The 23,905-nt window shown below is 43.6% G+C and overlaps 1 protein-coding gene across 5 annotated transcripts in view; it reads right to left on the reverse strand.

Moving 5' to 3' along the window:
* tanc2a (tetratricopeptide repeat, ankyrin repeat and coiled-coil containing 2a) overlaps positions 1-23,905 on the reverse strand; it is a 58,162-nt gene that overhangs the window by 6,740 nt on the left and 27,517 nt on the right. For 3 of the 5 annotated variants that reach the window (XM_004572532.3, XM_076882918.1, XM_024802130.2), the window contains 22 exons: positions 14,790-14,926; positions 14,320-14,488; positions 13,912-14,232; positions 11,770-11,895; positions 11,412-11,681; positions 10,837-10,970; positions 10,339-10,570; positions 10,084-10,256; positions 6,646-6,726; positions 6,373-6,573; positions 5,327-5,461; positions 4,045-4,241; positions 3,841-3,949; positions 3,565-3,687; positions 3,348-3,485; positions 3,130-3,228; positions 2,530-2,721; positions 2,334-2,427; positions 1,249-1,382; positions 1,033-1,156; positions 352-527; positions 68-200 (listed from right to left, as the gene is read on the reverse strand). In XM_004572532.3, coding sequence (XP_004572589.2) covers positions 68-200; positions 352-527; positions 1,033-1,156; positions 1,249-1,382; positions 2,334-2,427; positions 2,530-2,721; positions 3,130-3,228; positions 3,348-3,485; positions 3,565-3,687; positions 3,841-3,949; positions 4,045-4,241; positions 5,327-5,461; positions 6,373-6,573; positions 6,646-6,726; positions 10,084-10,256; positions 10,339-10,570; positions 10,837-10,970; positions 11,412-11,681; positions 11,770-11,895; positions 13,912-14,232; positions 14,320-14,488; positions 14,790-14,926 — 3,498 coding nt within the window. Of the gene's footprint in view, positions 1-67; positions 201-351; positions 528-1,032; positions 1,157-1,248; positions 1,383-2,333; positions 2,428-2,529; positions 2,722-3,129; positions 3,229-3,347; positions 3,486-3,564; positions 3,688-3,840; positions 3,950-4,044; positions 4,242-5,326; positions 5,462-6,372; positions 6,574-6,645; positions 6,727-10,083; positions 10,257-10,338; positions 10,571-10,836; positions 10,971-11,411; positions 11,682-11,769; positions 11,896-13,911; positions 14,233-14,319; positions 14,489-14,789; positions 14,927-20,765; positions 21,765-23,905 lie in introns of those variants that run through there. The other 2 variants (XM_004572531.2, XM_004572530.2) reach the window with 2 other exon arrangements.

Genomic DNA, 23,905 nt, shown 5'->3' on the forward strand with positions numbered 1-23,905 from the left:
TACTGCATAACTACAACATCCATGGTTTAATTCTTGCTGTTAAACTGAACATGCTTCATGCTTCTACCTATTTTGGCTCCCTTTTTCAGTAGAGCGATGACTGCAGAAGTGTTTCTGCAGCCGACTGCTCGATCCAGAGGGCGCATCCCGCTGCAGTCCACATGCTCCACTGACGCACCGTGATCCACAAGGTACTGCACCTGGACACGGATCAAAGCGACATTTTTCACCACTTTTATAAATTCTCCTCCGGCTACATTACATTGCCCTCTGCAGCGGCTGCAGAACAGGTAGGACAGGTAACTGTTCTAAATTAACTAACACAATCATGGTTACTCTGGCTGTACACACCACATCTGGGTCTCCGCAGAATGCAGCCAGATCCAGAGGCGTGCGTCCATTGCGGTCTGCATGGGTTGTGGCTGCTCCTCTCTCCACAAGCTCTCTGACCAATGAGAGCTGGCCTTTTAGACACGCCCAGCTCAGTGCCGTTAGCCCTTCTCTGTCGGTCTGTTCGAGGGAGGCTCCTGGAAACAGACAGATTCATTAGGGTCGGAGCTATTGTCAGGGTCAGAGTGATTAGAATGGGGGCTCTAAGGACGACCTTATAAATAATGGCTACAAACATGGCCTCACTAGTCTCAGCACACATGCCATTTCTGTTAAAACCATCAATTCCTACAGTGGAGTGTTTGATCACGAGGACAACAGATTCATTTCATATTTCTTCTACTTTTTTTGTCAGTGTCAGGAAAGAGGAAAACACGTTTTTACAGCAGTGTACACGCTGAGAATACTGTACAGTATCACAGCTGTCCTCTAAGATTAGCGTTTGTAGTTAAAGTATTATTGATTAGGACCAATCTCGTTTTCAAGGGTTTTTTAACATCGGAATCTCCTGATCAAAGAAAAAGTAAAAAATACTTTCTGACTGCACTGAAGTTGGACATAAACAATGTTACTGCTGGTTTAATTGCATTGCTGCAGCAACTCTTGCTGTTTTTCTGGCTGCAGAGTGCAGTGTGTGATTACCATGATCCAGCAGCAGCTGGGCAGTGCTCATGTGTCCCTCTGAGGCTGCAGTCATCAGAGATGTTCGCCCCTGCTGGTCCACCATGTTCACCTCCACCCCCTGATTCAGAAACAACTCCACCACCTGACCGAAGGATGCAGGAGGAGGAAGACTGCAGTTATCTGCTGCAGGTATCGTGTGATCATGTGCCTGTTTGCTTTCTGGTTCCACCATACCTGCCAGTGACCCCGTCTCACGGCGCTGAAAAGTGGAGTGACACCCTGCTTGTTTCCTTGCTCCACAGCTGCCCCCTGATCCAACAACAGCCTGCAGACAGACAGACAGCCACATCCTGCTGCTGCTGTCAGAGCTGACGCAAACACACAGAGTGAGACAAGGGAAACCAGACGATTACAAACTTCAGCTCTGTAACTGAACACATGGCATTATAAAGCTGTGGTAGGTGTTAGAGAACAAACATTAAATATAGAAGCCAGAGTTTATTTTGAAATGACGCGACGGATATTAAATGAATCCACGTCTGAGCTTTGGTAAGAAAAGTTTGCAATGAGACAGAATCACCCAGGTCTGATCCTGGCTCTGCTGGAGGTTTTTCCTTCCCACTGTCACCAAGCGCTTTCTCACCGAGGGGACGTCTGATGTTGGGATTTTCACTGTACTACTTTAGGGTCTTTATCTTACAACATAAAGGACCTCGAGATGACTACATAAATAAAACTTCTGTATTTCTTAGGAGAACCTTTTGTTTTCAGTGTAGTTTTCTATTGTGTATTTGCTCGTTTCCATTTCGTTTTTATTGCTTCAGTATAGTTGTTATTGTATCAGCTTGTTTTTCACATTTACTGTATGTTTTTATTTTTATTTATTTATTTTTTGTCTCATTTTAATTATATTTTTCAAAGACTTATTTTATTGTGTTGGTTTTTTGCTCTTATATAATATAAATATAATAATCTTGGCCAGAGGAACCAAACATGTAGAAGAGTCTAAATACTTATTTTTTCTGTTTTTACTGAAGTGAACATTTTCGTCCACTAGATGCTACTAATGTAAAGTATAGTGATCAGTCATGTTGTCTCCTGTTTGCCTCTCATTAATTATGAGGTTGTGGTGGGAAAATGATCCTGCTACATCATCCGTTATTGTAAATGACCTTTTAAGCAAACCAAAGCATGTTTATGAAAACATTGTTTCCCACCATGTTCCACGTGAATTTATCACACTGATGGCGTCTGGTTGACAGAAAAACAAAGCCTGCCGTGACAAAGTAGTTACACAATAGTAGTTACATGGTCATTACCTGTCTCTCCCCATAGACTGTCATATGTGTTGATCTCAGGTCTCTCCTCCCCTTCTTCATCTTCCTCTGGAAGGTCCAATAGGTATGACACCATCTACACACACACACACACACCCGACTATGTGATTGTATATTCTGTACCACACAGTGTTATACATTAAAGGTGTGTATGTGTGTGTGTGTGTGTTTGTATCACCTCTGTGTGTCCCATGCTGGCTGCAGCAATCAAAGCCTGCTGCACTGCTTGGCTCCTGCTTGCCCCCTTCTGTCCACAGCAGGTAGTACAACTCCACTCCGCCCTCTTTAGGAGAAAGCGCAGCACCTCGAGGTGGCCTCGCTGGGCTGCGTGAACCAGCACGCACCGACCGGAGCCGTCCACGTGACCCACCTGCACCCAAGGGGAGACAGACACTCAAAAACAGGGTTGGGACTCTTTCTAGGTTAAATTGCAGTGATGCCACTGACTATCAGAAAAGGTTATGAGACCAAGAATCAAAAGAAAAAGAGCAACTGAACTGCAACAATCTCAATTTTCCTTATTTCACATATTTCACTGTATGTATAAGGTTGGCCCCTTGCATACCACGGTGATATTTTTTTGTGCACAATTACCTTGGAACAACGCGAGGGACAGAAAACTATTACTTTTTTCAGCAAATGGTGGATCTACAAGCTACTGAATTATGGGATGTACTGCACAGAAGCCTGTGAAAATCCTGCTGTTGTCATTCTTTACATTAGCTGCAAACATCTGTCTGACACCAAACTGCACATGTGGAGTAGAACTGGTAGCTACCTTGGCTCTGTGCTGACTCAGCATTGTGACGATATCCAGGTGACCAGCTGCAGCAGCGAATCCCAGTGCAGTCAAACCGTCATGTGACCAAGCATCCAGCTAAAAATTGAAGGTGGAATTGTGGTTGGAGTAAATCTGCTCTTGTTAACACCCAATGACGCGTCTCTATGAACTCACATGATGTTTAAAAAGCTCCACGGCCTTTTCTTTTTCCTTACCTGTGCTCCATGATCAAGCAGCAGTGCTACAGCATCAGTGTGGCCCAGGTGAGCGTGGACACACAGCAGGGGGGCGTTGTTCAGGACATCGCTACAGTAATCCACATCAGCCCCAGCCATAATCAGCAATCTGCTCACCTGCAAAAGGAAAAGAGGAAAGTTACAGCAGAACTGTGGTGGGAAATACACTCGTGTGTGTGTGAGTATGCATTGTTACCTTGATATTGGGGGTGTAGAGGTTGCGCAGTGACGCAAGAACAGGGCTCAGGCTCTGGGTGCTGTATGACAGCCACAGCCCTTGCAGAACTGAGGAGGAAACCCCTAGCTTCCTACTCAGGCCCTGGATGAGGAGAACAAATGCGACAGAAACCAACAGTTAGACATAAAACAGTGGCATCTCATTGGTTTGTGATCTGTAAAAAAAATCTACTGGTGTGGTTTCCAGCCCCATGTATCTGCGTATGCGTGTCTAACTTTGTGTGTGAGAGCTCGCCTTGTAGATGTGCGCCTTCAGGATGTGATGCCCGAGCTCCAGTGTCTGCTGTCGGGTCAGCTTTCCTGCCTGTCTGCAGAGCCAGAAGGACAGGAGAGTGTGGCCACTCCTGGAAACAGAGACACACAGCTCAGTGAGAAACATCTGTCCCTGTTTTCTTCTCTCTCCATTTGTCACTCATGCCCTCTGGCCCTCTGACTATACCTGGGATCGCAGAGGAACCGGTCATCCTGGCCCTCCTCCCTCCACATGAGCCACTCCCTGAAGGAGGTGTGGTTTAGCATCCGACTGCCGTCGCTGCGCCGCAAAAGGAACGAGGAGAGCTGCTCCAGGCGCTGTGAGAACTCCGCCCACTCCAGCGAACCTCCGGCCAGGGTGCCCGCATTTACCACCTCAAACAGCTGTGCATTGACAGTATTGTATCCACTGTTAGCAACTATTAGCATGCTAGCACTAACTGAAGCACAGCTGAGTCTGAAAGGCACATCAGGAAGTTTGATGATATTTGTTCATAAAAAAATATCCTGATAAGGTCACTGATTTCAAAGGACGGTTCTTACAAGGTGACACAATTATACACACAATCGATGCATTTCAAGTCATTACTTTGAGGGCTTAAATCTATTTGCAATATCAAATATGGCTCTGTGAGTAATATCATGGTCTAATTATAACGGTGTGGTGTGAATGAGACACGGCGGGTCCAGGGATCATAGGTTTGAGCCATTTTATTCAATATTCACACCACAACACACCAACCCCTGAGTCCCCGTGTTTATAACTAGGCGGGCGTGATGAAGGATGCCGTGCAGGTGCGTCCGCCCTCCCTGCACAACACCGCAGACCACGCCCCACCACAAACGGTGATAAAGATGACAGAGGAACATTGTACAGTTCCCTGAAGGAGGGACCAACAATCAATTTTGAGCCAGCGGGGGAAGAATATGTTGTCAGTATTGCTAATGCTCACTAGAGTTATTCGGTGTGTATATTTGTTAAACAGTCATCTTCACTGAAGAAAAAAGTATCTCGTGTATGTGTGCTCACAAAATTCAGTAGTGTTACAAACGTTACTTCCAGTAAACTCATCATGTTCCGAGTCCACAGTATACTACATAAAGTTTACCAACGTGAAAATGCTGGTGTGCTATGCTACAATCACACTGGGGACCACAGCCCACAAATTACTAAATTACTACAAACTTGTTGCCTTTGAAATGGTTGTTTTGAGACAGTGACCAGGCCTGTCAGCTCAGTCAGCTGCCATCCTCAAAACAACTTTGCTGTGTCAAGATGGCAGAATAACAGCAATAAGACAGAATCAGTCTACAACTGATTGGCGTCAAGTCAGCAATTATATGCAATGTTTTTCTGATGCTAAAACGAATAACTATGATAAATGTACTACCTGCAGTCAATTACTGATTTTTCCTAGTTGCAAGGAAGCTGCTGTCCTGTTTTTACTCTACTGCGACTGAGCCTTTACCTGCTGGTCAGTCAGCGGGTGCAGCGATGCCACAGTAACGTTGAGTAAAGGTAGAACCCTCTGGAAGGACGACTGGGTGGGAAAGCGCATGTTGAGCTGCAGCAGGTAAACCTCTGCTAGACTCACAGGAACCACCTGCACGCACGCACACACACACACACACACACACACACACACACACACACACACACACCCATTAAAAGCCTTTTCGGTATATCAGATGAGCTACAAAGAGTGCACACATTTGTGCTTTATGGTTACACATCAGTATCTCTTTGTTTACATTGAAAATGCCACGCCCACTATTTTCCGCAGTGTCCAATTATTTAAACTAACATGCTCTCGCTCTTGTACGCTTCAGTTATTTCAGCTGACATTTGTTTATATTATGTTTACACTGAAACGTAAACAAGTCACAGAATCGCTGCTAGTAAACTTTTTGGCATGCACATTTCAAATACAGATTAAGTTCAGGGTCGACTGAAACTGATGTTGGTGATTTTCAGTGGAAAATATGTTGCTGAGTTTCAGAGACTGTCCCTATCACAAAGTTGTTTGACATAAAATTCAATGACTGAAACTAATTTTAAAATAAAATGTAGTCAGAACAGTCAGTCCCTTTAAATACATTTACTCAAATGCTGATATAATCTCCAAGAGCCAACTGTGACGGACATTTTTCCAGCAGTATGGCACGGTAACTGACTGAATGTGTCTATAGCTTTTTAAACAGTAGCACACACTAAATATTTCCAGTATGGGGAAGATTAGTAACTGTCCTGTATTTTGGCTAAACAAATCTGGTAAAAATGACAAGCAGACAGTAGAGAAAATAATTTTTGCCGTCCATGTGGAGTTCCTGTAACAATGTGATGTCATGTGGAAACTATGAATACTGCTTGATTTATTTCATCCGTGTTTAAATGAAAGTGCTTTAATCTGTGTCGATTATACTTCAACTGTCAGTTACTTCTTTAGTCTAGTTTGTAGCAGTCTCGACTTTCTTCAGGACTTTATTTGACCTTTACCTTCTTTCTCCATCTCACCTTGAAGCTGGAGCTCTTCAGAACGAGGTATCCCCCCTCTATCAGGTCCAGGATCAGTTTTAAATAGAGATATGAGCCTCTGCTCAGGCTCTTCAGGTGGCTGATCAGTTTGGACAGTGCAGTGTTATCGAGGCGGCCATTGCTCAGTGACACATTGCTTTGGATCTCAGTGCTGCTGTGGATACGCTGCATCAGGTAACCCTGAGAAAAGACAGACCGATGCAGTACAGATGTGCAGACAGACAGAGAAATAGAAATCTATTTACACCTTACCTGCAGGTCCTGGTCTATGGCGCTATTCTCATCCATTCGGTCTAAAGAGATGCGGTGAAAGGGCAGAGAATGAGTGATGTCCTGATTGAATAAAAACACAAAGAAACAGATTTTGTTAGTTCAGAAAAAGTTGTGTTTATTAGCCGTGTGTGCTGCTCACAGTAATTTGGCAGCACAGACAGTATTTGCTTCAGAATAATATGATTTTAATCATATTCAGAAGGTTCCAAACTGATAAGAGATATTCAGTTAACACTGGTAACAATGGCAGAAACCAACACAACTCAAAATAGTCCCCATGTGCTTGTTTGTATGTTTATGCTCTCTTCACAATGCCGGGAACCTAGGACCCACTGCACTAGCATAGAGTCTTTCTCCTTTAATGTGTTCAGGGTGAACCTGCTCTCATCTATGGAGCTGCTAGTTCTGGATTTGTATGGCAGATGTCTATCAGGCTCCACAGTGCTGGGCTGTGACCAAAAGGCCCACTAGAGGACATCGGGCCCTGAGACCACCCTCATGAAGTCTGTTTCTGATTGTTTGGTCAGAATCATTCACACATGTTCTCATCCTCTTCAACCCTGTCCAGGTCTCCTACAGTCTCCTGGAATCTCTTCGATGTTCTTGAGACTGTGCTGAAAGACACAGCAAACCTTGCAGGAATGGCACGCATTGGCAGGAGCCGGACTACCCGTGTGACCTCTGTAGGGTCCAGGTATCACCTCATTAGACCACTGTTAATGGACATTAGAGGACATTAGACCACTGTTACAGCACGATCAGCGGGGCCTATCGTGCGGTGCCCCGCGCTTCACTCGGACTTTCTGATCACGTCATGATCCACCTAATCCCCGCGTACAGACAGAGGCTGAAGCTCTCCAAACCTGTCGTGAGGACCAAAAAACTGTGGAGCAACGAGGCTGTGGAGGAGCTTCGCACGTGTTTGGAGTCTACAGACTGGGACACAATGAAGGCTGCTTCTAACAGCTTGGACGAGTTTACGGACACTGTCACCTCCTATATCCACTTCTGTGAGGACAGCATTGTGCCATCACGCACCAGGGTGAGTTATAACAATGACAAACCCTGGTTTACTCCTAAACTCAAAAAGCTGTGGCTGGAAAAGAGAAAGGCGTTCAGAAGCGGAGACAGGGACTGCTACAGAGAGGCCAAGTACAGGTTCACTAAAGAAGTGGACATTGCTAAACATCAGCACTCTGAGAAGATGCAGCAGCAGATCTCAGAGAATGACTCGGCCTCTGTGTGGAAAGGTTTTAGGAATATCACCAACTACAAGCCTAAAACCCCCCACTCCACTGATGACTTGCTCTTAGCCAACACCCTCAACGACTTCTACTGCCGTTTTGACGAGCCATCAGGCAGCCTTCACACCTCCAACGGCCCCAACAATAGAGGCACTTTGGACACTAATTCCCCCACCTCTCCCCCCTCCATAGAGCCATCACCACCTTCAAACCGTTCACCTACAACACCCCCCTCCTCACCCCACACAAAAGAGGATTTCACACCACCTCCTCCGACCACAACTCTTCATATTCATGAAGCAGATGTGAGGAAGCAGTTTAAGAACCTGAATGCTCGGAAAGCTCCCGGCCCAGACGGTGTGTCTCCTGCCACCCTCAGACACTGTGCAAACGAGCTGGCCCCAGTGTTTTCTGGCATTTTCAACTCCTCACTGCAGGCATGTCATGTGCCTGCCTGCTTCAAGTCCTCTACCATAATCCCTGTCCCCAAGAAACCTAGGATCACTGGATTAAATGACTACAGACCCGTGGCTCTGACATCTGTGGTCATGAAGTCTTTTGAGCACCTGGTTCTCTCCCATCTCAAGACCCTCACGGCCCCCCTCCTGGACCCCCTGCAGTTTGCATACAGAGCCAACAGGTCTGTAGATGACGCCATCAACATGGCCCTACACTTCATCCTGCAGCATCTGGACTCCCCAGGAACCTACGCCAGGATCCTGTTTGTGGACTTCAGCTCTGCCTTCAACACCATCCTTCCAGACCATCTCCAAGGCAAGCTTTCCCAGATGAATGTGCCTGATCCCATCTGCCGGTGGATCACTGACTTCCTGACGGACAGGAAGCAGCATGTGAGGCTGGGAAAGAATGTCTCGGACTCCCGGACCATCAGCACCGGCTCCCCTCAGGGCTGTGTTCTTTCTCCTCTGCTCTTCTCCCTGTACACCAACTGCTGCACCTCCACCCACCAGTCTGTCAAGCTAATCAAGTTCGCAGATGACACCACCGTTATTGGACTCATCTCGGACGGGGACGAGTCTGCCTACAGGAGGGAGGTTGAACGTCTGGTGTCCTGGTGCAGCCACAACAACCTGGTGCTGAATGCCCAGAAGACAGTGGAGATTATTGTGGACTTCAGGAAGCACACAGCCCCACTCCCCCCCATCATCCTGACTGACACCCCCATCACCTCTGTGGACTCATTCCGCTTCCTGGGTACCACCATCACCCAGGACCTGAAGTGGGAGCCCACCATCACCTCCGTCATCAAGAAAGCCCAGCAGAGGATGTACTTCCTGAGGCAGCTGAAGAAATTCAACCTGCCAACACGGACGATGATGCAGTTCTACACTGCAATCATCGAGACCATCCTCACCTCCTCCATCACCGTGTGGTACGCTGGAGCCACTATCAGGGACAAACAGAGACTGCAGCGTGTTGTGCGCTCTGCTGAGAAGGTGATTGGCTGCAGACTCCCATCTCTGCAGGACCTGTACACCTCCAGGACACTGGGGCGTGCAGCCCGGATCTCAGCTGACCCTTCTCACCCTGGACACAGTCTGTTTGACCTGCTCCCCTCAGGCAGGAGGCTCCGGTCCATTCGCACCAGAACCTCTCGCCATAAGAACAGTTTCTTGCCCTCTGCTGTTGGACACATGAACAATAAACGTACGACTGTTCCCACCACTAACACATGACCCTACGCTGTGTTCACTGCATCATTCCGTGTTTGGCACTGATCACCACCTGCACTCATGTATATATCATCTATCTACTTAGCACTTTTAATTCTTATTCTTATTTTTATTTATTTATTTATTTTTCATGTCTATTTTAGTGTAATTTATGACAGTATGTTTGCACTGAAGCACCGCAGCAATTTCCTAATGTTGTAAACCTGCTCAACATTTGGCAATAAAACCTTTCTGATTCTGATTCTGATTCTCATGCTACCAGGTGACCCCAGTCAAATGCAAACAAATGCAGAAGTAGTGAAAAAACAGTCGGAAAAGATGAGGAGGGAAAAATGTCTGTGTCCTCCAGTTGTAAAACCATTCCTGTTTTGGGGGTTGCCTCATTGTTGCCCCTCTAACGCACCTGTGTGCTCTTTTGTTCCCATTTCACGGCCACCTTTGTGATTTTACACTTCTGTGTGTTTGTGACTTGTGTTTACCTGCTGACTGGTCCTGACAGTGGTAATGACCTTCAGCCAGGAAGGAAATCTCTGGATGGTTCGGGATAGAAAGGAGGTCAGCGTGTCGCCGTAGTCCGGCCGGTGGAACTCTGCCTCGTTTAGCCCATCAATCAGTACAATAAGGCCCGCCCCTTCTACATGCAGTTTATTTTCTGGAAAACAAACAAAACAAACTCACATTGCATCACTGCACATCAGTTAATGTGCCACAGCAGAATGTAGTAGAAGCTGTACCTCTGTAGAGAGCATCGAGCGGTTCTAGTATTCCTTTCTGAAGGGCAGAGATCGGATCCTGGATACAGGAGCGCAGACTGAGCATGCTCTGGAGCTGTGGCGCCCGGTGCAGTAGTTCACGATAGGTGGCCAGCTGAGGCGCGCTGCTTAATGTAGCCGCCATGTTGTGGACAAACTCCGGAACGAGACAGGTGTGGCAGTTATCGGCCTGACAGAAATGATATGAGACTACCTACAAAACAGAGGCAGAAGAAAGTTGGTGAATCATCTGTAGATTTTCAGTAAAACTTTGCTAAGGTGGATTCACACGCTGGCCTTTTAGCTTGAGAGACTAAGTGATCATTCATTACACTGGTTGGTATTACAGCAGTCTAATTCATGTGGGTCTTTTATGATCATTTCCACTGCTGTACACAAGCAGCCTACAGAAAATTATGAGAAGCACAACAGGTCATCTTTGATTAAAAAGTAGAAAGAGGAATGAAGTAGGGACACTACCTGTCCCGCGAGCCTCCTCAGCGCCTCCTCCTGTCTCCTCCTCATTTCTGGTGTGCCTGGACAGCTTTCTCCTGACCCCCCTTCATCTCCTCCTCCACCTCTTCCCAGGGAGTCGTGGGAAAAAGTCTCCACATCTGGGAAATTCAAACATACAAACGTGTCATTCTTTCTGAGCAGCTGTTGCCTTCATTAACTGCATGATTTTACACTGTTTTTCTGATGCCTGGCTCAGCTATGGGTCTGGCTACTGGCCCTGTGGATTTTATTGGGTTACATATGATGACTCTGTTACTCTGAGTGAATTTAAGTACATAAACATTTTTGTCTAAACTGGTCAAAGACACTCAGAGCCTCGTCTTGGCTGTGTGCTTTGGCTCTTTATCTTGCTGAACCTCTTTTCCAGTGTCAGTGGTGAGAGGCTACACAAGAAATGAACTTTCTGATATGCAAACGCAACCAGAAGACAGTTTAACTCTTGCATACGTTTTTTCTAGGGTTCTGCTAATATCCACATAATGTCTCTTGTACGACACAGTTTACAGAGCTGTGAAACAGGAGGGATCTTTTCCTCTTACGTTTGTTTATGGTCTGGCTGCTAGAAGCATTTGGCCACATACGGTTTCCATGACAACTAAGTGCCACCAAGCGAGCAATGATGGCCGTTTTGCCAAATCCCATGTTGCCGATGATAACCGCGCCCCGGCTGGTTGCTGGATCATCACTGCGGAGGCAGGTGTCCATTTCTTGGAAGAGCCACTCCCTGCCGGTGAAGAGCCAATCAGATGAGAGACCAGGAACCTCAAAGTGAAGCGGCTTCAGGTTCAGAGAGGGAGTGAAACGAACTGCTGGAAGAGAGGGAAGAGAGGAGCGCGTGTAATGCTGCCATTTATTATAACTGCATCTCAGGATGTTTGGCACCATGTGTGCATTTACCTCTGTGGTCCTGTTGACTACGAATCCCAGAATTCTGTCTAGGCATTCTGAGGGATGTCCTTGAAGGGATGTGTCTCTGCTGCTCATCAAGATAAGCCAGGTCTTCAAGGTGGGCTGAACTAGTGGCTAAAGAGAAATTAAAAAAAAATGCTGTAATAAGACTGCTGCAAAATAACTGACATAATGTGCTTTATACAGATGCTAAGTTGGTTATAGAAAACTAAATTAGAGCCGTTTGTAGATATATTTTTTTCCACTGAAGAAACTCCAAAGTTTAAGTTAGCTATGGTGAATGTGTCCTTACTACTTGGTACAAACAGGTCTGGCCCTTTGGTAAACCGATGCATTCACGTTCTTGCCAAAGGTTAGACGAGAATATTCTTATAATTCTTGTTTCTGTTAAAGGAGGACACAGCTAGGAGAAATTAGTCAGTATAAAAGATGGATGTAGCCAACATGATGTCACCATCTGCTTTGTGAAGTCTTTTTATGTAGCCTAGAGCTATATATATGTAGAGTCACCTTCATCAGCGAGACTCTTGTTTTACATTCTATGGACTCATATAGCTCCTAGACTTTAAATCTCTTTTAAAACTGTTCTTATTGTTCATTTACCATTAACATACCTCCACAAATACACTCCACAACAGTGAGAAATATTTAAAAACTCTCAGTAACAAATATGTTACAAATCGCTGTATGAACAATTTAACAAGTTAATCTTAACATAACACCAACCAAGCAAAAGTACTCATGTGTCTTCTAGCTTGTATGAAGACAAACGTGTTTATAGCTTTAGAACAGATTTCCGTATCTGTTGTTAGCAAAGCAAACAGGCAGGATTACTAGGATTTCAGCATCTTGACAGTTCCTAAAAAGTTGATATAAAACCTAACAAAGGACTAATACAAGTTAAAAACTTTAACTTTCCCTGGCTGCAAACACAAAGCTGTGAGAAACCTACCAGAACTTTTGTCTTAATGACTCCAGTAACAATCCTGTTGCACTGCAGAGAATACGAGTGCAGGCTGTGCCTTGTATCCTGTGTGTCACTTCCTTCCTTCCCCAAAGTGCTCATGACTTTTAGCTTTTATTGAAACAGGAGAAGGAGAAGAGGAAAAGGAGAATGGGCTCTGAACACGTTACCCAGGCACCATCTCCATTTTTCAGCTTGTTGCCTTTTATCAGCAGTTTATAAACTACCAATGACGAGCTTGTTAACACACCTGCCTGTGTAGACCAGACAGTCTTAATAGGTGCTCTTTTTAAGGTGTTAAGGATTCTGTATTAACATCTGCCCGTGCCTCAGTTATGTCTCTGGTGAAGTATGGCCTGGATCCAGGACTGTGATTTTCTATGTGTGCTTCTGAAACACTGTCTTTAACTCTCTGTGTCTAACTGTAGCCCTAACCTGTATGATTATTATATATTTATATATATATATTTATTATTATATTTATGTTTTTACATAAAGGTGAGGGTTTTTTTTAAAGACAGATTATAAACTAGAGAACAAGCTGTGTTTTAATTCCTCACTACTGCGTGCATGTGATCCAATCACACTGCAAAGTGTCCTGGCAGGTTTTTACAATAACAGCAACATTAAAAAACAAATTTCATGTTTTATTCAGTTTGATGCAAAATGAATGAACGTGCCCATAAAGTCCTCCGTGTCACTTATTAATAATATAGGAATCTTTTTCTAACTGTCGCCCCCACAATTCACTGCAATTGTTTGTATATTTGTATACAAATTTGAATACAAGTGCGTTGCGTATGCACTGGGACACACTCTGAATTCACTTTTGCAGAGCAGAGGGATGCACTATGAAGCCAGATTATGGGCTTAGTGAGCTGTGCTGAGTTTAAACTGAGTTCCCTGTCCTGCCGCTGGCTCTCTTTTTACCAGGTTTTCTTTTACGATTTGGTCTAAAATGAAATTATCTGTAAGCAATCTGCAAAATTATAGATTCTTTTATATGTGGAGCTTGTTAAGCTGGACTTTTATGGTTGGTTGGTGTCAGCCAGTTAGTTGTGACTTTTCTAGACCACACTGACTATAAATATCTGGTAAAATGCAACAGAACCTCACACTGTGCTGAAAGGCAAAAAAGGCCACATCGCATTCATCTGCCATCTTACCAGCAACCGAATTAGGGCGAGGCATGAAGTAGAGGGGGATGGAATAGGTGGAACCTGATGACTGGGTGAGGCCAGTGCCTCGATCTGGATGGAGTTTGTTTAGGCTGTAAGTGGAGGCAGCCATGCTGTCGTCCACCCTATACAGAAAACCCTCATTTCTGCTTCCTGACGCTACCACACTGGTAGACGAAGTGGACGCCACCACTGGTCGACCCCCCTGCTGCCACAGGTTGAGACTGCTGCCATGGTAACATTCTCCTGCATACTTAGCGCCGTCATCCCTCTCTGCAGCTGAGTCAGCAGAATAGCTAGTCAGCGTGGCTGAAAATTAGAGAGAAGGGGAAACAGGGGGCATTAGCAACAAGAGCTGGTTGTTTAATGACCCATTTGAAGACAACTGCCCCTTACCTATGATCCCACTGTCTCTGCTCTCCAGTGTTGAGGTGGGGGAGGTGACGGAGGCGTGGTTCGGGGAAGCGTGCTTGTTGTTACTACTGCCTTCAGCACCAGTGGGAGGGTGCAGTGTGGAACTGGGCGAGGTGTTGCTACTAGCCAGACTGGAAGAAGGAGACATCCTCTGTGGGAAAGGCAAAAGAAAAATAGAAATATTCTTCTATTATTGTGCATTATAGGTATTAATGTTATATCGTACAGTTCTCATTCTTATAGTTATCATGTGTCTGTATAAGTTAGCATTTTTTGGCAAAACATCTTTAAATATTCAAATAGAAACACAGTGGATGGATGAAATAGATTTGTCAGTGGAACGAGACTTTCCACGACCTCGATAAAACATCGTATGGCAGATTCACAGTTAAATCTCTGAACCTAAGAGCATTCGATGATTTAGGTGGAACAAAAGCGTGTGTGTTACTTACCTGCCCATCCTGAGCATGGTAAGGGGAGCCTGGCTCTCCACTGATGACCTTTTCTCCAAGTAGAAAACCAAGCCTCGTCATCAGGGCATCAGCTGCCTCATCTACTGAGGGGGGTGGTCCTAACTCCTCATCTTCACCTAACGAGTGAAGAAAAGGGAATTAAAAAAAAATACTATGCTGATGATGTCATCTGACTGTTGACTGTGACATGTTAAGCAATGGAGACCGTATACCTTCATGTATTATAATCACATTACATTTTTTCAGTAATGCAGTAACATAAACCATTAGTGAAAAATGTAATTCCAGTTGCAATTATGCCAGTACTTGTGTTACAAAGATTTCAGCTTGTGTGCAGCAGAAGGAGAACGATGAAGTCTACAGCTTGTCAGGAATGAGATATGGACATTCATTTTATTTTTATGGCACAAAGGGACGAGAGCGTGATGATAACGTTGAATCTGCATGCAGGACAGAAACAACTGGTGGCAAGATTTGAGCTTTTTGCAAGCACGGACAACATGCTAACGCAGGGCTAGCGAAAAACCTAGCGTGATGAGCAGGGAGAGGATGAGCTTCAACACAAGACAAAGCAGTGATGAGCAGTCAGCCTCTGTTTCTACCTGTTCATAGTAGAATCACTGTGATGATTGTTTTCAGGTCTCTCATACGCTCATACATATTCCATGTGTGTCCACCGTCCGTATTTGTGTCCATATGGGGATTTGTGTTGGTGTGTGGGACTGTAGTGATTCCACTTCCATCACTTATCGAGTCCATTCCTTATTGATTCTCAATGGCGTCACTTTGAGAGTCACCGCCATCGCCAAGCAGCTTATCAAACACATTACATTTGTGCAAATGAATTGCATGCTGGGTGATTAAATTTTTTTGCATGTTGGAGGTATGTCCCCTCTTTCTTGCCATCTGGGTTGGAGTCATTACTCAAAAAAAAGTGTTCTGTATTACACAGAACACTTTTCTAATCCAGCACACGTTACATTAATTTCATGTTTCTCCATAAAATGACCTGAAACACACTGTCTCATGATTACCATTTAACAATATAAACCCACAGGCTACAGCCCCACACACCAACACAAATCTTTCTCTAAGTACGTAGGTAAGAACACAAAGCAAAGATGAAAACCAGCACAAAGAGACTTTAAAACATGAACAGATAGAAATGCAGGCTGTAGCCTGACTGCTCATCAGATTGTTATCTGTTGAAGTTCAGTGTCTGGCTGCTGGGCTGGGGTCAGCATATGCTCAGCATAAAGCTGCCTCAATCACAGTTTTCTACAGACATCCACTGGCAACCTGCTAAAAAGTCCCAATTTGATGTGCTGGCTTCAAGAGCAGACACTGTTATAAGTCCATCCAATCAGAAGAAATTATGAAAATAGAACAATTCAGAGAATCTCACACACGCTGCAACTCACTCAAAGCACATGCAAAACAGTGATTGATGTTGCTATTAATGTATTCACTATCATGACCTAAATATGCCAAGAGCACTGCACACACACACACACACACACACACACACACACACACACACACACACACACACACACACACACACACACACACCAAGACAAGAATGTAAGCCGCAGCACGAAAGCTCCGACTCTGTTTCTCTCTCTCTGTAATTACAGCTTTAAACTGCTGACTGCTGGTGAAGAATCAGACACACACACACACACACACCAAAAAAAAGCCATCCAACACAAAGCACGTGTGTGTGTGTACGTGTGCACATACATGCGTGTGTGTGGTCAGTCAATGACAGGGTTGTGAGTCGTTTTTAGCAGAAGAAAAATAAAATGGAAAGATCAGATACAGAGCGCGCAGACATTTCCATTTCTGCTTTCTTAACTAGTTCAGCTTCTGATTGCTTCTCCTGTCTTTCCTCCCTTCCTTAGGAGCCTTCCTCTCCCTTTGCCGTCCCTTCTTCTCTTCTTTCTTTGTGTATTTCTTCTTTTTTCTTTCCTCCTTTCCATTCTTACGTTCAGCTTTTCTTTCTGTCATAGTTTCTCTCTTCTTCTAACCATTTGTTTTTCATCTCTCCTCCAGTTTCTTTCCTTACTTTCCCTCATTAGTCTTCCTTCTTTTGTTCCTTTATCTCTTCCGACTTTCTTTGCACCCTTTGTGTTTTCTCTGGTCCCATCTTTCTTTTGTTTTTCCTTCCTCCGTTTTTTCTTTTCTTTCTTATTTCTTTTATCTCTTCCCTCCCAGATTTCTTTCTTTTGCCCTCATGTACTCTCTTTACTTCCTTTCTTCCTGAACCAGAAGGACTTTCTGCTATAACAGAATCCTGATATAGAAACTCTAACATGTTTCTGTCAGTAAAATGATGCAATCATTTCTGAAGTTCTGGAGCAGTCTGAAAGTGTATGATTCTGCTTGTTAACTGCACCTCTGACTTCCTGTAACATTCAGTGAATAAAATGATGAACAGCAACAAGAGCATAATCCTGGGGCAAGGACGTTTAGATAAATTAGAAACTCAGAGCTTTGTAAACTGGGATTAGCGTGCGTTTTAGCTGATCTAAGCACAAGTGACTGGATACAGGTAAAGGTGCAAATGCAGTCCACATACTTGAGATCTGATTGGTCAGATCATTTTGGTCACATAATGCATTTTTAAATGAAGAAAGACGTCCTTTCTTTGATGTTATTTTCTGTTTTCAGTTATGGTTTAGATACAGTGGGGCAAAAAAGTATTTAGTCAGCCACCGATTGTGCAAGTTCCCCCACCTAAAATGATGACAGAGGTCAGTAATTTGCACCAGAGGTACACTTCAACTGTGAGAGACAGAATGTGAAAAAAAAATCCATGAATTCACATGGTAGGATTTGTAAAGAATTTATTCATAAATCAGGGTGGAAAATAAGTATTTGGTCAATAACAAAAATACAACTCAATACTTTGTAACATAACCTTTGTTGGCAATAACAGAGGTCAAACGTTTACTATAGGTCTTTACCAGGTTTGCACACACAGTAGCTGGTATTTTGGCCCATTCCTCCATGCAGATCTTCTCGAGAGCAGTGATGTTTTGGGGCTGTCGCCGAGCAACACGGACTTTCAACTCCCGCCACAGATTTTCTATGGGGTTGAGGTCTGGAGACTGGCTAGGCCACTCCAGGACTTTCAAATGCTTCTTACGGAGCCACTCCTTTGTTGCCCGGGCGGTGTGTTTTGGATCATTGTCATGTTGGAAGACCCAGCCTTGTTTCATCTTCAAAGTTCTCACTGATGGAAGGAGGTTTTGGCTCAAAATCTCACGATACATGGCCCCATTCATTCTGTCCTTAACACGGATCAGTCGTCCTGTCCCCTTGGCAGAAAAACAGCCCCATAGCATGATGTTTCCACCCCCATGCTTCACAGTAGGTATGGTGTTCTTGGGATGCAACTCAGTATTCTTCTTCCTCCAAACACGACGAGTTGAGTTTATACCAAAAAGTTCTACTTTGGTTTCATCTGACCACATGACATTCTCCCAATCCTCTGCTGTATCATCCATGTGCTCTCTGGCAAACTTCAGACGGGCCTGGACATGCACTGGCTTCAGCAGCGGAACACGTCTGGCACTGCGGGATTTGATTCCCTGCCGTTGTAGTGTGTTACTGATGGTGACCTTTGTTACTTTGGTCCCAGCTCTCTGCAGGTCATTCACCAGGTCCCCCCGTGTGGTTCTGGGATCTTTGCTCACCGTTCTCATGATCATTTTGACCCCACGGGATGAGATCTTGCGTGGAGCCCCAGATCGAGGGAGATTATCAGTGGTCTTGTATGTCTTCCATTTTCTGATGATTGCTCCCACAGTTGATTTTTTCACACCAAGCTGCTTGCCTATTGTAGATTCACTCTTCCCAGTCTGGTGCAGGTCTACAATACTTTTCCTGGTGTCCTTCGAAAGCTCTTTGGTCTTGGCCATGGCGGAGTTTGGAGTCTGACTGTTTGAGGCTGTGGACAGGTGTCTTTTATACAGATGATGAGTTCAAACAGGTGCCATTCATACAGGTAACGAGTGGGGGACAGAAACGCTTCTTACAGAAGACGTTACAGGTCTGTGAGAGCCAGAGATTTTCCTTGTTTGAGGTGACCAAATACTTATTTTCCACCCTAATTTACGAATAAATTCTTTACAAATCCTACCATGTGGATTCATGGATTTTTTTTTCACATTCTGTGTCTCACAGTTGAAGTGTACCTCTGGTGCAAATTACTGACCTCTGTCATCATTTTAAGTGGGGGAACTTGCACAATCGGTGGCTGACTAAATACTTTTTTGCCCCACTGTAAGTGAAAGCAACAGAACAAGCTGGTTATATTTTTGGGAAAGTATGGTGGCTAAAATAGACCCTGTGAACTCTCTGAAGAATAATAATAATAATAATGATAAGAAATTTTATTTAAAAGGGCCTTTGAAGACACCTAAGGACACTTACCAATAGAATAAAACACACAATAGAACAATGACAACAAAGAACAATAAAAAAGGCACAAGATAAACAAAAAATTAGTTCACAGTGAATATGCAGATTTGAACAGATGGGTTTTGAGTTGGGATTTAAACTGGGGGAGAGAACCAGTGTTTCCTATATTTGGGGGTAGAAAGTTCCACAGCCGGAGAGCAGAGCAGCTGAAAGCTCTGCTTCCCATGGTGGTGAGGCGGACAGAAGCCACAGCGAGCTGGATAGAAGAAGATTGAAGTGAGCGAGCAGAAGAAGTAGTGCTTAACAGGTCAGAAAGGTAAGGAAGAGCAAGGTTATGAAGGGCCTTGAAGGTGAGCAGAAGAACTTTGCACACTCTCTTGAATTTCACAAGGAGCCAGTGAAGCTCCTGAAGATCGGGGGTGATGTGCTGGTAGGAGGGGGTTCTGGTAATAATGCATGAGTTTTGAACCAGTTGAAGCTTATGGAGGGATTTTTAGGGGAGACGATGTAAGAGAGAATTACAATAGTCAATGTGGGAGGTAACGAGGCTGTGAACAAGACTATTAACCACCTCACAGAGAGCCTGACACAAAGTCCTGAGGGCAAACTCAGTCTAAGGAGTTAGCTGTGACTACATCAGCTAACATTACTTAACCAAACAGCCTTGTGAGAGGTCCTGACTTCATTTTAACAACATCATTCAGTGTCACAGTAAGTACCTTGGGTTTTCTAAAGGCCATTAGTATATAACTTAACTCATTTCTACATTGTAACATCTGTTTGGAAACCAATATGATCTTGCTTTAGTTCTTTGCGAAGACATAAGACACAAGTTTCTCTCCCTTATTTCAGAAAAAAAACCTCTTACAAAGTGAAAATACAAAAGAGAAATGAAAGCAGCAGCTGAGTGTATACGCTGGAGTACACAAAACCAACAGTGAACAACCTGAGGCTAGGACACAAGCTGCTGAAGAGGAGGAGTCACCACATATCGATATATAGCGATGTAATACTTTGTCAAAAATGCAGATAATCACGTTCCTTAACTAAAAGGACAAACTTTCCTGCTCTGGCAAGAAAGACATGTGAGCCTTGTGGACACCTGCATAGCTGAAAAAATAACAAAACTGCAGTTCTTCAAACAGCCACTTGGGGCTGACTGTAAAATCATAGCACAGGTAAACATGTTTACAGGCGAGTTTTTTTCTAACCTTTCTGTTCATAAAAAACAAACTTTTTTAGATTCATTTGCTTACACGCTTGGAACAACATACTAATCAGACATTAAATGGCATCACCAGGTTTTTGCCAGCTTGAGCAGCTCAACTCATTTTTGGGGGGAAATGTAGAATCCACTTTTTTTTAGCTAAATTTAAAGGGAAAAAAGATATTTTTGCATACTATTTGTACAAAATCTGAAAAAAATCAAACACAATTAGAGATAACAGATTAGAGTAAATTAAAAAAATATGGTATTTGACTGATAAAACAAGAATTTCTGGCCATAGAGAGATCCATCACTCTCACCTTCCTCCTGTCTCCTTCCTCTTCGATCTCTCTCCACTCCTTGGATCGGACAATCCCCCCAATCGCGACACAACTGCGAACTCTCCTCGTGAGAGTGACAACAGCAAACGTGCAACAGCAAGCGCCGCAGGAGGGACGAGGTGTGGTTGACGAAGCCCCCCGCAAACACACCTCGACCACAACCGCAGCCATTCGCCGGCCCCCACGGGTGACGGACACTGGAGCGCCCGTGGCAACACCACTTGGCTCTGGAGCGGGCGCATGCTTTCAAAATAGCCGCCGTGCAGTCCATGGCTAGCTGTCAGCAGGACTCTGATTGGTTCACAGTACTTCCATGTAGGGGGCAGAGTAAACTAAGTCAGCTGAAGTTGTGCTCTTCTCCCTCTCCATTAAGTTTTGTTGGTGAAAATGTGATGACATCATGATCCCGTCTTCTTCACTTTGGTATCGAGCTCCTCCTTCTCCAGAGTACACAAAGGAGAGGGGGAGAAAAAGATGAAGGAGGTAGAAGTGAAGTGATAAGAAGAGGAAGAGACTCTCCGGAAAAAGAAAAAAAACACACCAGAGGTGCTCCGACTTTTCAGGCTGAGTGACTGCGGGACAATAAAACATGCAAATCCAGTGGTAACAGATGAACTTCTTTGTTACTCTTCAGAGGTGAAACAGCAATCTGCATACATGAGAAGTGCTCTAAAGTTGACTGCAACTCACACAAACCTGGGAAATGCATTTCCACTGGTTATTGTCCTTTGTAGCCAGAAAAATGAAAGCCTTTCTCATTCACAGGTAGAGTCCCAGAAAACAGAGTAACAACTAAAGCATCCAGTGCAAAAACAAGCAAAAAAGCCCACAACAATCCTCTCACATACGGTACGCTCTTAGGTCAGAACACACAAAAAAGAACACTTCTAAGTGTGCAAAGCCTCTTTCTCCACCAGCAGAGCCTCCATATCTGTTCTGAAAGACGACCTCCCTCGTCCGACTGCACCGCAAATTAAAACCTCCCCTCTTCCAACCCCCAAAAAGAAAAAAAACCCCACACAGGCGAGAAACAGAAAGCCTGCAGGAGGAGCTGAACCGAGAGCGTAATCTGTTACATGTCGAGAAGCACGAGGAAAGTTTAGAAAAACAGTTCAGCCTTGTCTCTTCTAAAAGAAGAAAAAACGCGCAGAGACAGAACAATTTCTGAAAAGCAGCAGAGCAAAGAAATGCTGCAATTAAAGTGAAACTCTTTCCAAGAACAGAGGAGAGTGCGACCACAAATCACAGTGAACATGGAAGACTGTAATCCACTTTAGACCAAGAAATGTGGAAAATGTATATGAACTAAAAAAAAACTAGTTAAATTGAAACAAATATTATTTAAAATGTGATTTTATGAAAGAGTGCAGAAAAAACGGGTTTAAATTTAAGACTTGAAGGAAAGATTTAGGCTGAAATTTGTGGAAGAACGAAGAAAAAACACAAAAAGCTGGTTTATGATTCTATAATGTCTCCAACTTTTATCTTTGACCTTTTGTTGTTCACCTAAAAATAGTTTTAGTGCAACCTAAAACATTTAACAGGCTACATTAATACCTTATAGGTAACATATAGATGTACAGAAAAATGAAACTACTAGAGATAATGTATCTAAAGCATTATCCACTCATCTTAGAACGTTATTACACTATTTATTTTTTTATTTAGTTTTCTAAAAACATACAGAGTAAGAACCTTTTGTAAAGCCACAGTTTAAAGCCTCTGTGATGTCACCCACTGGACTGTGAGGTCCTGCTATAAAGGCTCGAGTCAAACATTTTTACCATGAGCATCTCTTTGAAAGCCAGATGTGATAATAGAAAAGTGGAGCTGACTGTGAAACAATAACCTCCTCTGATTGAATAGTCATTAGCAAATAAGCTTGGGCGATATGTTGGCAGTCCAACAACCGATGACAGGCGATATATTCGCGCAGGCACAGACATTTTGATGGGCGGAGCCATGTAATCATGCATGGACTGATTTTCGCGTTTAGAATTTATACGTTTTGTTTGTTGAGGGAATATTTTACCTTCTTTTCTTGTTTGTTTCAGTATTAATATAGCTACTTTTTGGATTATTCATTCATTTATTTCTTTGTTTGAGATTCGCCAAATCATACAAAAGACTTAACATTACGTCTGAGATTTTTTTTTTGTGCTGGCTGGAAGAGACATTTTGATTTTTTAATTACTTTTTGTTTAATTTGTATTTGTAGTTTGGTCGAGTCTGTAAGACAAACACTGGAACAGCCTGTAAACACGGTTATAGTAGAAAAAAGATGCAGTTTCTCGTTGTTTCCCTCCCCACCATTGTTGTTGTTTTTTTATTCAAATAAAATGTTTTTGTGTTTTTTCTGAACACAGGCCGCTGCCTTTCGTTCTTTTTGAGTTTGAGTAAAGGAGTCGCTGCATTTTGCGCACTCTGAGTTATGTGCATTTGTTCACAGCTGGAAGAGTGTGCCATTAAAACAGCGCTATTATTTTTTTGGTTGACCGCTTCTCTTAGCTTCAATAAACAATATTAGCAAACTTACTCGTGGGCAAATAAATAAATACACCGCTCTTGTGTAAACGATCGGCGAAAGGCTCGGCCTATCGTCAATAGTCGATATATTCATCCAATCGCCCAACCTTATTAGCAAATGACAATATGTTAAACAATCCTCCTTTCTGAGTCTATAAACTCATTAATAAAGAGTCTACCAGACACAGATAGAATTGTATCCAACACAAAGTGTTTTCAGGTTGAAGGATCCCTCCGTGTTCATTAAAAAGAATTCAGATTTAAGCAACTTCAGTTTTGAATGAACTTTTCTGACCCCCGAACTACATCCATCTTTTACACTGTTGGACTTATTAGTAAATTTTTGCTAGTTAGTGTAAAATACCAGCATAAAATCTGATTATATGTTAATAATGTCTTTGCAGCTTATTTACACAGCACGTACATAGTTAATAACGGGAGGTTTAAACATGTTATTCAAAGAAAGTTTATCAAATATTGTAAACTGAAAAAAGGCTAAAAGCTAACCTTGCAGTTAAGCTCAGATATGATAAGCTCTAGTCAATCTTGAGCTAGAGTTAGCTTGTGTTTTTTGTTTTTTAATGACTGAATTT

This window comes from Maylandia zebra, linkage group LG4, assembly GCF_041146795.1.
Source record: "Maylandia zebra isolate NMK-2024a linkage group LG4, Mzebra_GT3a, whole genome shotgun sequence".
Taxonomy (NCBI): domain Eukaryota; kingdom Metazoa; phylum Chordata; class Actinopteri; order Cichliformes; family Cichlidae; genus Maylandia; species Maylandia zebra.